General features: G+C 35.0%; 3 protein-coding genes across 6 annotated transcripts; 2 read left to right on the forward strand and 1 right to left on the reverse strand.

Annotated features, from left to right (window-relative positions):
• Positions 1–507: 507 nt before the first annotated feature.
• LOC105205217 (U6 snRNA phosphodiesterase) lies at positions 508–2,488 on the forward strand. Of its 2 annotated transcripts, none has more exons than XM_011174519.3 (4): positions 508–733; positions 1,040–1,182; positions 1,535–1,869; positions 2,066–2,488. In XM_011174519.3, exons 1-4 carry the CDS (start codon positions 642–644, stop codon positions 2,252–2,254), a joined length of 759 nt encoding a protein of 252 aa, XP_011172821.1. In that variant the 5' UTR covers positions 508–641; the 3' UTR covers positions 2,255–2,488. The 2 variants fall into 2 exon arrangements, with proteins under 2 accessions (XP_011172821.1, XP_011172829.1); XM_011174527.3 differs by having other exon boundaries at positions 511–725.
• LOC105205232 (tonsoku-like protein) lies at positions 2,339–6,918 on the reverse strand. The gene is made up of 2 exons (XM_011174540.3): positions 6,660–6,918; positions 2,339–6,434 (listed from the first exon to the last, which is right to left on the reverse strand). Exon 2 carries the CDS (start codon positions 6,382–6,384, stop codon positions 2,587–2,589), a length of 3,798 nt encoding a protein of 1,265 aa, XP_011172842.2. The 5' UTR covers positions 6,385–6,434; positions 6,660–6,918; the 3' UTR covers positions 2,339–2,586.
• A 118-nt stretch (positions 6,919–7,036) lies between these two features.
• Positions 7,037–11,571, forward strand: LOC105205210 (TATA-box-binding protein). 3 transcript variants are annotated; one of them, XM_011174508.3, is made up of 6 exons: positions 7,037–7,440; positions 7,884–8,291; positions 8,710–8,840; positions 8,926–9,169; positions 9,854–10,052; positions 10,237–11,571. In XM_011174508.3, exons 2-6 carry the CDS (start codon positions 8,022–8,024, stop codon positions 10,311–10,313), a joined length of 921 nt encoding a protein of 306 aa, XP_011172810.1. In that variant the 5' UTR covers positions 7,037–7,440; positions 7,884–8,021; the 3' UTR covers positions 10,314–11,571. The 3 variants fall into 3 exon arrangements, with proteins under 3 accessions (XP_011172810.1, XP_025989605.1, XP_039302364.1); XM_026133820.2 differs by lacking the exon at positions 7,037–7,440 and adding an exon at positions 7,593–7,798; XM_039446430.1 differs by lacking the exon at positions 7,037–7,440 and adding an exon at positions 7,593–7,760.
• The last annotated feature ends 10 nt before the right edge of the window (positions 11,572–11,581 follow it).

An 11,581-nucleotide genomic window follows, 5' to 3' on the forward strand; every position in this document is an offset into this window, starting at 1 on the left:
TTAAAAATTAAAATATTATTATAAATGTTTTGTATATTCTAAGAATATTATATAATATTTTTTTAATATCATGGAAATATTCTGTTAATGTTATATGTTCGCTTTACATCATATTTTTGATGTATTACTTTAATATTCGTAAAATATTATAAAAATATTCATATAATTTTAAGATAATTTGAAATAATAAACTTTTTTTAATTATAAAATTATTAATAATAAATGACACATTTAAAATCTTTTCTTAGTCGTATAAAATTTTACATTCTCTGTTTTATAGATTTTCTTTCTTTTTCTTTTAAAGTTAAAATATTTTTAATTGCTTTAGAAAAAATCTATTATTTAAAAATTAATTATTTCTTCTTAATACGTTCTATATTTTTAAATGTAGCGGGTAGTTTAGCCATATTTAGTCTTGATGAAACTAGCCAATCAGTAACATGTTAAGGATAATAAGATTTTTAACGCAGAGGTTGCCCATCTACAAAAAAACAATCCTTTGCTGTCAACTTGTGCGCATGGCGCAAACTATGCACCAACATAACCTTTTCGTACATCCGTTTCTTAGCAGTGAATTTCTGTTATATTTTATAAAAGTGCTAACAGATATTTAATGTTGAATATAAAAGTTATCAAAAAATATGGCCGGTTTACATTTAATACAAACATACTCTTCCGATTCGGACGAAGACAAGCACGAGGAGAAGAAAAAGGATGATCAAATTGTAAACAAGTACATAAATTACATTATTTTCATTCTGGATTACAATATTTTTTTCTGAAAGTTCTCTTTTTTATTATAGCAAACAACAGTACTCAAAATAAAAAATTTTCAAGTTTTATAAACTTAAAATGAAAACACTTTGTTCTTGAACTCAAGATAATATGCTTTGTTAGTATAATCATGAGTAAAGAACTTGAAATTAATTATAGAGGATATGATGTTAGTCGATTCTTTAAATAATGATACATAATACAAGAACAGAAAATAATATTTCATACATATTTTTTTGTGTTTCATGTTTGAATATATTTACAGGTTATCTTTACCTGCAAGTATTTTGTCTTGGAAAGGAGTTGAATATAATGAAGAAGTAATCGATGATCCATTGGATCACAACGGACGAGTACGAAGCTTTAAACATGAACGTGGTAATTGGGTAACTTTGATTTACATAAATTGTAAGTATTTTTGTTTTAAATTGAATCGTAAGATATCAATATCAATCCCAAAATGCTAGAATAAGTAAATTTTCATTGAGATGCTAATTCAAGTTGAGTTTTAGTTAAAAAAAACTTTATTTAAAAATTTTTTTAATAAGATTTTTTGCTGTTAAAATAGTGTTAACTTAATTATTCCAATTTGTGACATAGAAAACATAAAAAAAAAATTCTTAATTATGTGAATAAATTTTCATCCAGTTTTTCACTATTGAATTAAAAAAGTATAAGTAGCATTCTAGACTTGATTTGAAAAGGCTTTGCTTAATTAAATATAATATTAGAATTAATAAAAAATTTAATTTAATTTCAGATACATCCAGCGATTGTTTTCATACTTGGATTAATTCTGTACTAAGTAAATTACCTGTCGAAGGCAGTATCATTTCTAATCTTCATATTAGTCTCAGTCGCACTTTAGTTTTAAAGTTCCATTGGATTGAATCGTTCGTGGAAAGCATAAAACAGTCTTGTCGTAAATTCAATAAATTTGTCCTACAGTTCACGGATATAAGGGTGTACTGCAATGAAGAGAGAACTCGCACATTCCTCGGAATTTATTGTCGAGATGAGGATGGAATGTTAAAGTGCCTAACTGATGTTTTTGACAATGTATTAGCTGAATATCAATTACCATCGTTTTATAAGGTATATAAATTATATAAAACTAATATTCTCGTACTATTGTTAAACGCATCATATAATATGAAATAAGTAAGATTTTATAATTTTGCATTTGACTTTTCATTCTTCACTGCAATCATGTTGCATAATTATAATATGATATGATTGCAATGAGAAATCAGAAGACTTAAATATAGTTCTATATATTTTTTATATACAGGATACCTCGTATCACATTAGTTTCTTCTGGTGCCTTGGAGACAAGCGAGCCTGCTTAAAAGAAATTCTACCATCTCTTACCAGCAGTTTAAACAAATTTTTAGCAGAAAACATGGAAGAGGCTTATATGCATGTCAATGACATACAATGCAAAATCGGAAATAAATGTTATACATTTGAACTAAAATAACATTGTATAAATTAGACTATAAAATCTATTTTAGGAAATTGTACAGTAGTCAAAAAGCAAAACTATTACCTCATACCTTTTTTCAATGGAACGAGTCTATTCATTTTTTACAAAACTTTAAAACTATTATACAAAAGAGATGCAAAAATTAATAATTTATAAATTATAATAGTAATGCTTTTGTGGGTATATTGCATGTATTAAGAAATATAATTTTTCTTCTAGAAACATCTACATATTCACAAGATATTCTTTTAAAAATAATTTTCCGTGTATCAAAATTATACATCTATACATATATACTTACAAAATATTATTTTTCGTAGAAAATGTCATATTGATTTAAAAATTGCCAAGTTATGAGGCAATTTCGTTACAATACCCGTACCTCGCCACAATTTAATCCATGAATCACATAAATTAGGTTCTATGCTAGCCAGTAGTGTACAAACTTCAGGATTTCGTATAATCAATCCTGCTTCTGGATTGCTCTCGATAGTTTTACAACCACTAACATCGATATAAGTTAACGTAGGTTGACGACTTAACAACGCGTTTACAGATGATACAGATACATTTGTATTCCCACTAAGTATTAATTTTAACAGTCTAGGCAATTGCGTCAAAATGATTTTCACATCAGAATCTATTATGTCACAGAACGAAAGGTCCAGCGATTCCAAGCTTGGTGATAGAGCTACGCTCATCGTATCTAAGCTTAAAACGATGCGATTGGAAAATGGAACATTAGATAAGTTCAAATCGAACAATTGCCTACTTAAGAAAGAAGTCACCGCGTCGCGATTTAATTTGTTCCACGAAATATCACAACACGTCAGATTAGGATTGTCAAGTGGAAGATAAAAGTTCTCCAGCATGCAGTAACGTAAGTTAAGAGTCTGCAAGTATCTTAAGGGAGCGATTAATTTTCGAAGGGCATCACTGCCATCGGAGCCCAACGGATTATAACTTAGATCTAGGACCCTTAACTGAGGAGGCAACGCGTTTACTTGGCGTAAACAGGCGAGGTCGATATCACAGCCTTTTAAGTAGAGCTCTTGTAAAAACGTAAGATTCGAGAGACATCGATACAAATACATTCCTGCCATCAGCAATACAGTACCCGACAGCTGTAACACCTTAATACTCTTTTCGTACTCTAAAGTTTTTAATAACGGTACAAGTAATTGTTTATTGATATCGTCAGATTTTACACGAAATATCGACGTGTTTTCACAAGATCTCAAGCACTTTAGTACGATCTCGCAGGGGACCAAATTGTGAGTACAACAGATGGTCTTGTATCGCTCGACAATGGGCGGAATCTGCAGCTCGACTATCTCGCATTCTACTTTCGCATCGTTCGGATTTTCTTTCGTAATTTTCAGGATATTTTCCTTCGTTACAACAGTTCCATTTATCGGTTGCAACTGCAGTTTAATCGTGCAACCGGTTTCATCGTGGAACATGCGTTCGGTGGTACTTACAATGCACATTATAAGCTCTGTCTCGTCTTCGCAAACTGCTATCTTTAGATTGAACACCTCTTCCTTAACAGACATACGTAAATGTATGTATTCCTCCTTGTCGTACTGTTTCGCACTTATTGTTGTATGCAACGATGATTGCAAATGAGCCACCGGCGAGGGCGAGCGAGATACCGAGCGAGTGAATCCACTTGAGATCAAGGACGTCTGTCGTTTTCTCCTAGTTCTTTTAGGTTCTTCGTATAATTGACAAATTTCAGTGACGGAATCAACGCTGTCTTCACTCGTACTAAAATCATCCTTGCTTCGACGCGCATCGTTCAATTTCATTCTTTTAGTAGTATTCTTCAGATTTCCGTCAAAAGACTTTCGTTTGATCGTGGTAGTGTGATTGTTCGATTTATTCTGATTTGTTTGATTTGTAGATTTTTTCTTCGTCACATTTCCGATATCGTCTTCAAGCCAGTCATCGACGAGAACCTGTTCCTCGTTCACCAAAGGCGTGATCGTATCATTACTGCTTACTTTAAATGCACTAACGGTGTTATTTTTATTAAATAATCGCAAGCTCGCTATCGTTCTCTTATAATCTTCACCGGCGGATATCTTTTGAACCTCAAGTGTCTCGGACGACCCGGACTTTTCGTTCAATATCCGAGCGTTGTCGGATCTCTTCCTTTTCTTTCTTACTGGAGTAACAGCCGAAAGTTTTTTATACATCGCGTCGTACTCGACCAAGTCCTTAGGGCTTAAATCTTCCACGCGATCTTTCCAGGCCTCCAAGCAATCCAGCACCGTATCGCCGTCGCGGGTCGTACGCGTTACATCCGCTCCGCGTTGCAACAAGAGCTCCATCATCGAGAAGTGTCCGCAAGACGCGGCATCGTGTAGCGGCGTTACGCCTTGGCAGGACATGCCGCCCGGATCATTGATCTCCGCGCCGTGCTTCAGCAGCAGCTCCGCGATCTCCACGTAACCGTGATTAGCAGCCTCGTGAAGCGGGGACCAACCGCAGTGATCTCTGACGTTTACGGAATGACCGGACGATAGGAGCCTCTCGACAGCAGCGACGTCGCCGTTGATGCACGCCACGTGCAGCTGCGTTTCGCCCTTCTCGTTCCTCTTGATCACGGACGTTTTTCTCCTCATTCTTTTCTTGGTACCGGCCGTCGTCTTGACACTCTCCTCAGTTTCCTCCAGATCGGACAAATCCTCTAGACAAATATCCGCGCCAATTCTATCGCTTTCCTCGGACGATGCTTCGCTCTCTGTATCGCTGGACGCTTCCAAAGTTAATCCCGCTTTCTGTCTTGTGTCCTCTGCCTCGTCAAGCTGGCCTGTGCTTTCGAGATAACTGATGAGTTCTCTTGTAACAGACTTTTGTAACTTGACATTATCGCTTTCGTTTGCTGAGCTCAACGCTAAGATGTAACACTGCCGAATTTCTACATCAGCAGCATTCGTCGTTGTTAATAAATCTGCTAGGAATAATGCCGATCTGCATTTTTCTCGAGGATTGGTGCAAAGTTCCAGTTCCCTTTGCGCGAAAGGCAATGCTTCTTTGTAGCGTCCTGCATCCTTGAGCGTTTGGGCTAGACTCATCAAGGAAATACCTATTTGTTCGTCCGTTTCCTCCGCGCAGGTCAACATATGTCGATAATATTCCACACCCTTGTCAAAGCATTGCGCGGCGACCGCTGCGTCGCCCAGAGCCTCGTACAGCTTCTGCTTGGTCCGAGTATCGGGCTCGTCGAGAAGACTATTTTCCGCTCGGCATATAGTTACAATAATTCTCAAGTACTTCTCCACCTGTTGATTAATGTCCTTTGGCAACCCGCTACTTCTATACAGGGAAATCAATACTTTACGCGTTTCAATCCACTGTCCAGTTCGCATGAAGAGTTCGGCTTTCGTTATCTTCGCCTCGGCTTTTAGGCGTACGTCGTTCACCGTTGCCGCGGTCTCGATATAATTTAATGCCAGCTCAAGATTGTTCTGCCGCTCGTATATAGTCGCCAGAGAGATACACGTTCTGTGCAGATCCTCCTGGAAGTTATTGGACACGCACAATGCAGTTGCTTGCTCAATTAGACTGATCGCCTGTTGCGTCTCCTTCTGCGCCTCTAGCGTCAGTCCCAGATTAAGCAGCAACCTCGCCCGCATCAGCGTTCTCTCCTCCAGCTTGATCTCGGTGGCCGTCAATTTGTCGCACAGCTCCATACTCCGCGTGTAAGCTTTCTTCGCGCTCTCCAGGGCCTCATCGCGCTCTTCTGTCCTGCCGATTAGACTCTCGGCTAAACAGAAATAAGTTCTGCCCAGGGTGGCAAACGCACGTTGCTCCTCTATCGAGTTACTCATCTCCCTGGCACCTTCCAAGTGTAGATTTTGGTGCATCAGGGCCTGCTCATAATCCTCCATGCTCGCGTAAACTTCCCCAATCATTCTGTGCGCTATCGCGCAGCTCAGCTTGTCTTGCAGTTTCTCGCAGACTCTCAGCTGCTCCGTGTATTCTTGCAGAGCTTCCTTCGGTCGATTATTCTCAAAGTACATGTCCCCCAAAGTATTTGTGATTTCGGCCAATTGACGCAGATTGTTGTCACGTTTGGCATGCTGCTTCCTCTTGATGAGTTTATCGATGTTCATTTTGACAATTTTCTTATAAATACGTAAATTATCTTATTTTCTTCAAGGTCCTACAAAGTACAAGACAGCTTCAGTGAAAAGATATTTGACAAACCTATTAACTCCTAACTTTTCTCTTTGATAATTGCAGTGAAGTATTTTAACAATAAATATTAGATACTCATAGAGAAAAAAAAAAAATTGAAAAGCTGTTGTCCCTTATATAAATAAGACGGTGGGAAGAAACGGGTTAAGATAATTGACACCTGAAGTTCCCATGAAAATTATATACTTGCCCTTTCACTGCTCCAAGATCCCGAGAGTAAACTTAATCGCGCGACGCTGTGGGAAGTGCAATGAAATCACGCGTGACACTTCTCTTTATTAAATTCGGAATGTGTTTTCAACTTTAATCTGCTTTAAAAGAGTGATGTTTTTCTATCAATCTACGAATCTGCCATGCCGATGTCGGCCTGGTCGGCCTGTCGGCCTCGTGATTTTGGCGCCACTTGGAGCGTCCCGAAAATCGTCGGAAAACGAACAACCTCGCTATTCGACGAAGCGATTGTCTGCTATCTTCTTTTCTTCTCTTCTCCTTCTTTCTCTTTTACTGGTTACACGATAGCTAGCCATAAGATTCCGAACGCTAGCCATAAAGCCCATAAATAGTGGGCCCATAAATAGTGGGAAAGCCACAAAACATATATAAAGAGGAAAGCGGCAGTCAGTGTGAGCCAGCGGCAGTCGATGGAGTTGCTCAGAGTTGATGAGAACTGGAGTTGGAAGCAAACGTTTATATAGCACGTGAGCCTCGTGCCTTAGAAGTGGGTGACTGTTGTAAACAAAACATTGCAAGCAGGTTGCACATGCATGCACATTGCAGAAACATAATTAACGAGCCGTTTTAAGCTCAATTCTATTCGGATTTATGAGACAGAATCTCCTGAGGAAAGAATTGTCTCTTCGTGGCTCGATCGCGGCTCGTTTGTATTCAGCTTGAAGAGAACGAGCACGAAAGTTGTGTTTTGTAACAAAGTTTCAAACGTTAGAACTTTGGTACGATACACTGCGGCCAAGGTAAATTTTCCGAGTATAATAAAATAATATCTAAACAAATAAATCAAAGTTTTAAAGCGTGTTTTATCGGCCAAACTGGTGCGCCCTAAATGCAGCAATTCGGCACGAGCTCAATAGTCTGTGTCGATTTTCATGCACTAAGGGCTAGTTTCACAAACTCCGCTTAACTTTATCAGACTGATTGTTTTCATTAGAATTGACCAGAAAACAATCAATCACGGTTGGCACTTAACTGATCTATTAGGTTAACTGGAGTTTATGTCACAGGCCTCAATGCGCTTCAGTGCCACTGAGTGAAACGTTATTAAACGCAAAATAAAGTTAGCAGATACAAGATCAGAGTACCTGTGAAACTTTTGTATAAATAGATTTTTCACAACGTTCATTCTTCGTGTCTCAAACGACAGAAATCTTTTCTAATCAACAATCAATTTTGATTTCAGATTTGTAACTCGCCGCCAGTCGAAAAAGATTACTGATTACTTCGTGAAGATGCGAGGATAATTTCGAGGATCTCGTCCACACCATACTTCCAAAAATTCGTCATTAACAGCCACGTGTAAATTTACTAAAAGTTAAAGATGGATCAGATGCTTCCGAGCCCTGGCTTTAGCATACCTAGCATCGGCACTCCTCTGCATCAGCCAGAGGAGGATCAGCAGATCTTGCCGAATGCCCTGCAGCAGCAGCAACAGTCGCAGCAGTTCCAGCAGCTGCAGCAGCTGCACTCGATGAGCCCCAACATGCAGAGTGGCATGCTGATGATTACGACGCCGCAGAAGAATATACACACGTACGCGCCTACTCCTACGTTCGCGACACCGCAGAGTCTCATGCAACCACAAACGCCGGTAAGTCAATGTTGAATTTAATGTTGCGTACATCAAGTTATGATTTTGCTATGAAATTTGAGATTCAAAACATTGATAATATTAATTTAGAATATTGGAAACTTATAAGTATAATAATAATTTATAATTTTTTAAGATAAATTAATTTGCAATATAATTTCTAGCTTCAGTATACAGTTGTGTTTTAGTGACACAATCATATCGGTAGTATACACAGTTGATAGAATAAAAAAATATATTTAAAAATTAATATGGAAATATTAGTAAACATTAAAATCTGCTTCCACCAAAAAACAGCACTTTTCATTCTTTGAATTATAAAACAAGTGTTAAAAAGATTTTGAAGGCTTAAAAGAGATGCAGTGTTTAAAATAGATCAATGAATTTACTTAATTATTTTAATCTATTTCTTTTTTAGCAAAATATGATGTCTCCTATAGTACCACAAAATAATCAAATAGCACCACCATCGATAGGACCTGCGACCCCAGGACCAATGACACCAATGACCCCAGCTTCCGCGGACCCTGGAATATTGCCACAGTTGCAGTAAGTTTATAAAAAGAAATTTGTTGAAATGTCACATCTATTTTCCCTATTTTTCTTTATGTACTACATTTTTACTTTATTTTAGGAATATTGTATCTACTGTTAATTTGAGTTGCAAACTAGATTTGAAAAAAATAGCTCTTCATGCTAGAAATGCTGAGTACAATCCAAAAAGGTTCGCGGCTGTTATCATGCGAATAAGAGAACCAAGAACTACCGCACTGATATTTAGCAGCGGTAAAATGGTATGTACTGGCGCCAAGAGCGAAGGAGATTCACGTCTTGCAGCCAGAAAGTACGCAAGAATAATTCAGAAGTTAGGTTTTCCAGTAAGTATCGCTAATAGCTGCTTCTTATCAAAATTTTATACAAAATAAATTAGATTTTCAATGCAATTTTCTTTCAAATATAGTACTGCTTATAATGTATATCAAAATAATATAAATCTGTTCTTTAAAGTGGTACAATTGTAAAATACATAATATAAATGTTTCAATTCGTTTTATTTGGAGTGGAACTAAAGTACTAAAATTTCAAGCCGATTGACTGTTTAATTTTTTTAAATAAGTAAAAATTCTAGTTAGAGTTTTATGCACGTTATGGTAAATGCACCAAATGATTAAGATATTACAATCATTACATTATTTTTTTAAATACTTTGACATGTGTGTGTGTATATAAAAAGTATAAGGTTAATTGAAACAAACCTTTTTTTACATCCTTACAAAAGGTTGATAAAAGTTTATTTGTTTTTTTTTTATTTTTTTATTTTTTCTCATATTGGTTTTTAATTATAAACTTATCTTTATAACGAATTTTATATTACACTTTATGAAGTATTAAGTAATTTGAATAAAATACCTAATAAAATAAATATCTACTAATAAAATGAAATACTTTCAGTCAATTCAAATAGATAAAGCCATATCTTGTATTTTTTTTGAAAAAATCATCTTTTAGAGATCTATCCCCAAGTAATCATATCTCTTTAACTGAATTTTGATTTGATTTAGGCAAAGTTCCTAGATTTTAAAATCCAAAATATGGTTGGCAGCTGTGATGTTAAATTTCCAATTAGATTGGAAGGTTTAGTGCTATCTCACGGACAGTTCTCATCTTACGAACCAGAACTATTTCCAGGTCTAATTTATAGGATGGTCAAGCCTCGAATTGTATTGCTCATATTCGTCTCAGGAAAAGTAGTATTGACAGGTGAGTTTCACGCTCTATGATTTCGCTTATAGGATTATTTTATAGTCAAGTACGTGTTGCAAACACTTTGAAAACAATATAGTCTTGTTTTTTTTTACAATTTTTAAACATTTAGATCTGCATAAAAAATTAAAAATTAGATTATGTGTGAATATTTATTATATATTTTTATATGTGCCACCAGGTGCAAAGGTTCGCACGGAAATTTATGAAGCCTTTGACAACATATATCCAATATTGAAGAGCTTTAAAAAACAATGATTCTACGTAGCATGTTTTTTTTAATAATTTAATATGATTTCTTTTCAACCAACTCCATTTCTAATAGATTAGTTATTTTGTAATATAAATCATATAGATAAGCAACTACTACGTCTAATGCTATCGTTAAGTTGCACAGTGTTGTTAAATATCTCTTTGATTATTCAATCAACAAAATATCTCTCAAAATGATTTGATATTCTTCTCACTGCAGATCTTTTCCAGTTTGTGAAACCGATCTTTCCTTAATGAGAAAATGTGATGTACATTATTTTGGAGTAATGATCAGTATTTTATTAACCAACTTCGAGAGAAATAAATAAATAAATATTTTTTTGTTCAATTTGCACATATATTTTCTTGATTTTAAAATAGATTTTACACGAATCTTGGTTAACTATTATAAGTACCAATATGAGTACTTCAATATTAAAGAAAGATCGTCTTTAAATTAATTAAAGAAATACCAAGCAAAAAGACATCCATTGATTTTGGAACGTAAACTAATTACTCTAGATTAGCTAACATAATTTTGACAATATTAGCTAATCTAGATGTAGTATTTCTATCTACATCCATCTATATAAGATGGAAATATGTATTTCTACCTTATAGGAAATATTTATTTCTTGATGTGCATTAAATGTATGAAGATACAACTGTTATAATTTTATAATTGATTTCGCGTTTCTATTTATTTTTCAAATCAATCACTTTTAATTGATAATGACAACAGAAATTCTAAAGATATATTTATACATATGTATGTACACTGTAACCAGAAGTTTCTGAACCTTCCCTTTTTGCCTTCCTTAAGGATAATAATAACGCATATAATTCTGCATTTATAAAATAGTGTCTTCTAGCGATACAGTGCCTCAATTAAGATTACATAAGCAATCAATGTATATGCTTTGTCAATTTTAACTCTTAGCAGATATTATAAAATTTCTTAAGTTCCATCACAAAAATATTGCTATAATTTAAAAAATTGAAAAATGGAATATATATTAAAATTTGTTAGGCGATATGATTACATTCACAATGTCATTATAATGATACAATATGATGTGTAATTAATCAACATCTCTTAATTTAAATTTCTTTAAACAGAGATGGTCTGTTATTTTTTCTTAATAACATTTATATCTGCTGAGAATTAATTGTGATACATGTACTTGGAAAAATTATTGTAACCATCGAATAATTTTCTACTCTGTTTAATTGTACATTATTAAATTATTTTAATATACAAGAATTTTCTTTTC

Source organism: Solenopsis invicta, chromosome 3 (genome assembly GCF_016802725.1).
Source record: "Solenopsis invicta isolate M01_SB chromosome 3, UNIL_Sinv_3.0, whole genome shotgun sequence".
In the NCBI taxonomy this organism is placed as follows: Eukaryota; Metazoa; Arthropoda; class Insecta; order Hymenoptera; family Formicidae; genus Solenopsis; species Solenopsis invicta.

Bases quoted from the DNA above. Each gene is read 5' to 3' on its own strand.
- LOC105205217 (XM_011174519.3), top strand. From the start codon at position 642: ATGGCCGGTTTACATTTAATACAAACATACTCTTCCGATTCGGACGAA. The intron at 734-1,039 runs GTACATAAATTA...ATATATTTACAG, and splicing joins GATGATCAAATTGTAAACAA to GTTATCTTTACCTGCAAGTA. The intron at 1,183-1,534 runs GTAAGTATTTTT...ATTTAATTTCAG, and splicing joins AACTTTGATTTACATAAATT to ATACATCCAGCGATTGTTTT.
- LOC105205232 (XM_011174540.3), bottom strand. From the start codon at position 6,384: ATGAACATCGATAAACTCATCAAGAGGAAGCAGCATGCCAAACGTGAC.
- LOC105205210 (XM_011174508.3), top strand. From the start codon at position 8,022: ATGGATCAGATGCTTCCGAGCCCTGGCTTTAGCATACCTAGCATCGGC. The intron at 8,841-8,925 runs GTAAGTTTATAA...ACTTTATTTTAG, and splicing joins GGAATATTGCCACAGTTGCA to GAATATTGTATCTACTGTTA. The intron at 9,170-9,853 runs GTAAGTATCGCT...GATTTGATTTAG, and splicing joins TTCAGAAGTTAGGTTTTCCA to GCAAAGTTCCTAGATTTTAA.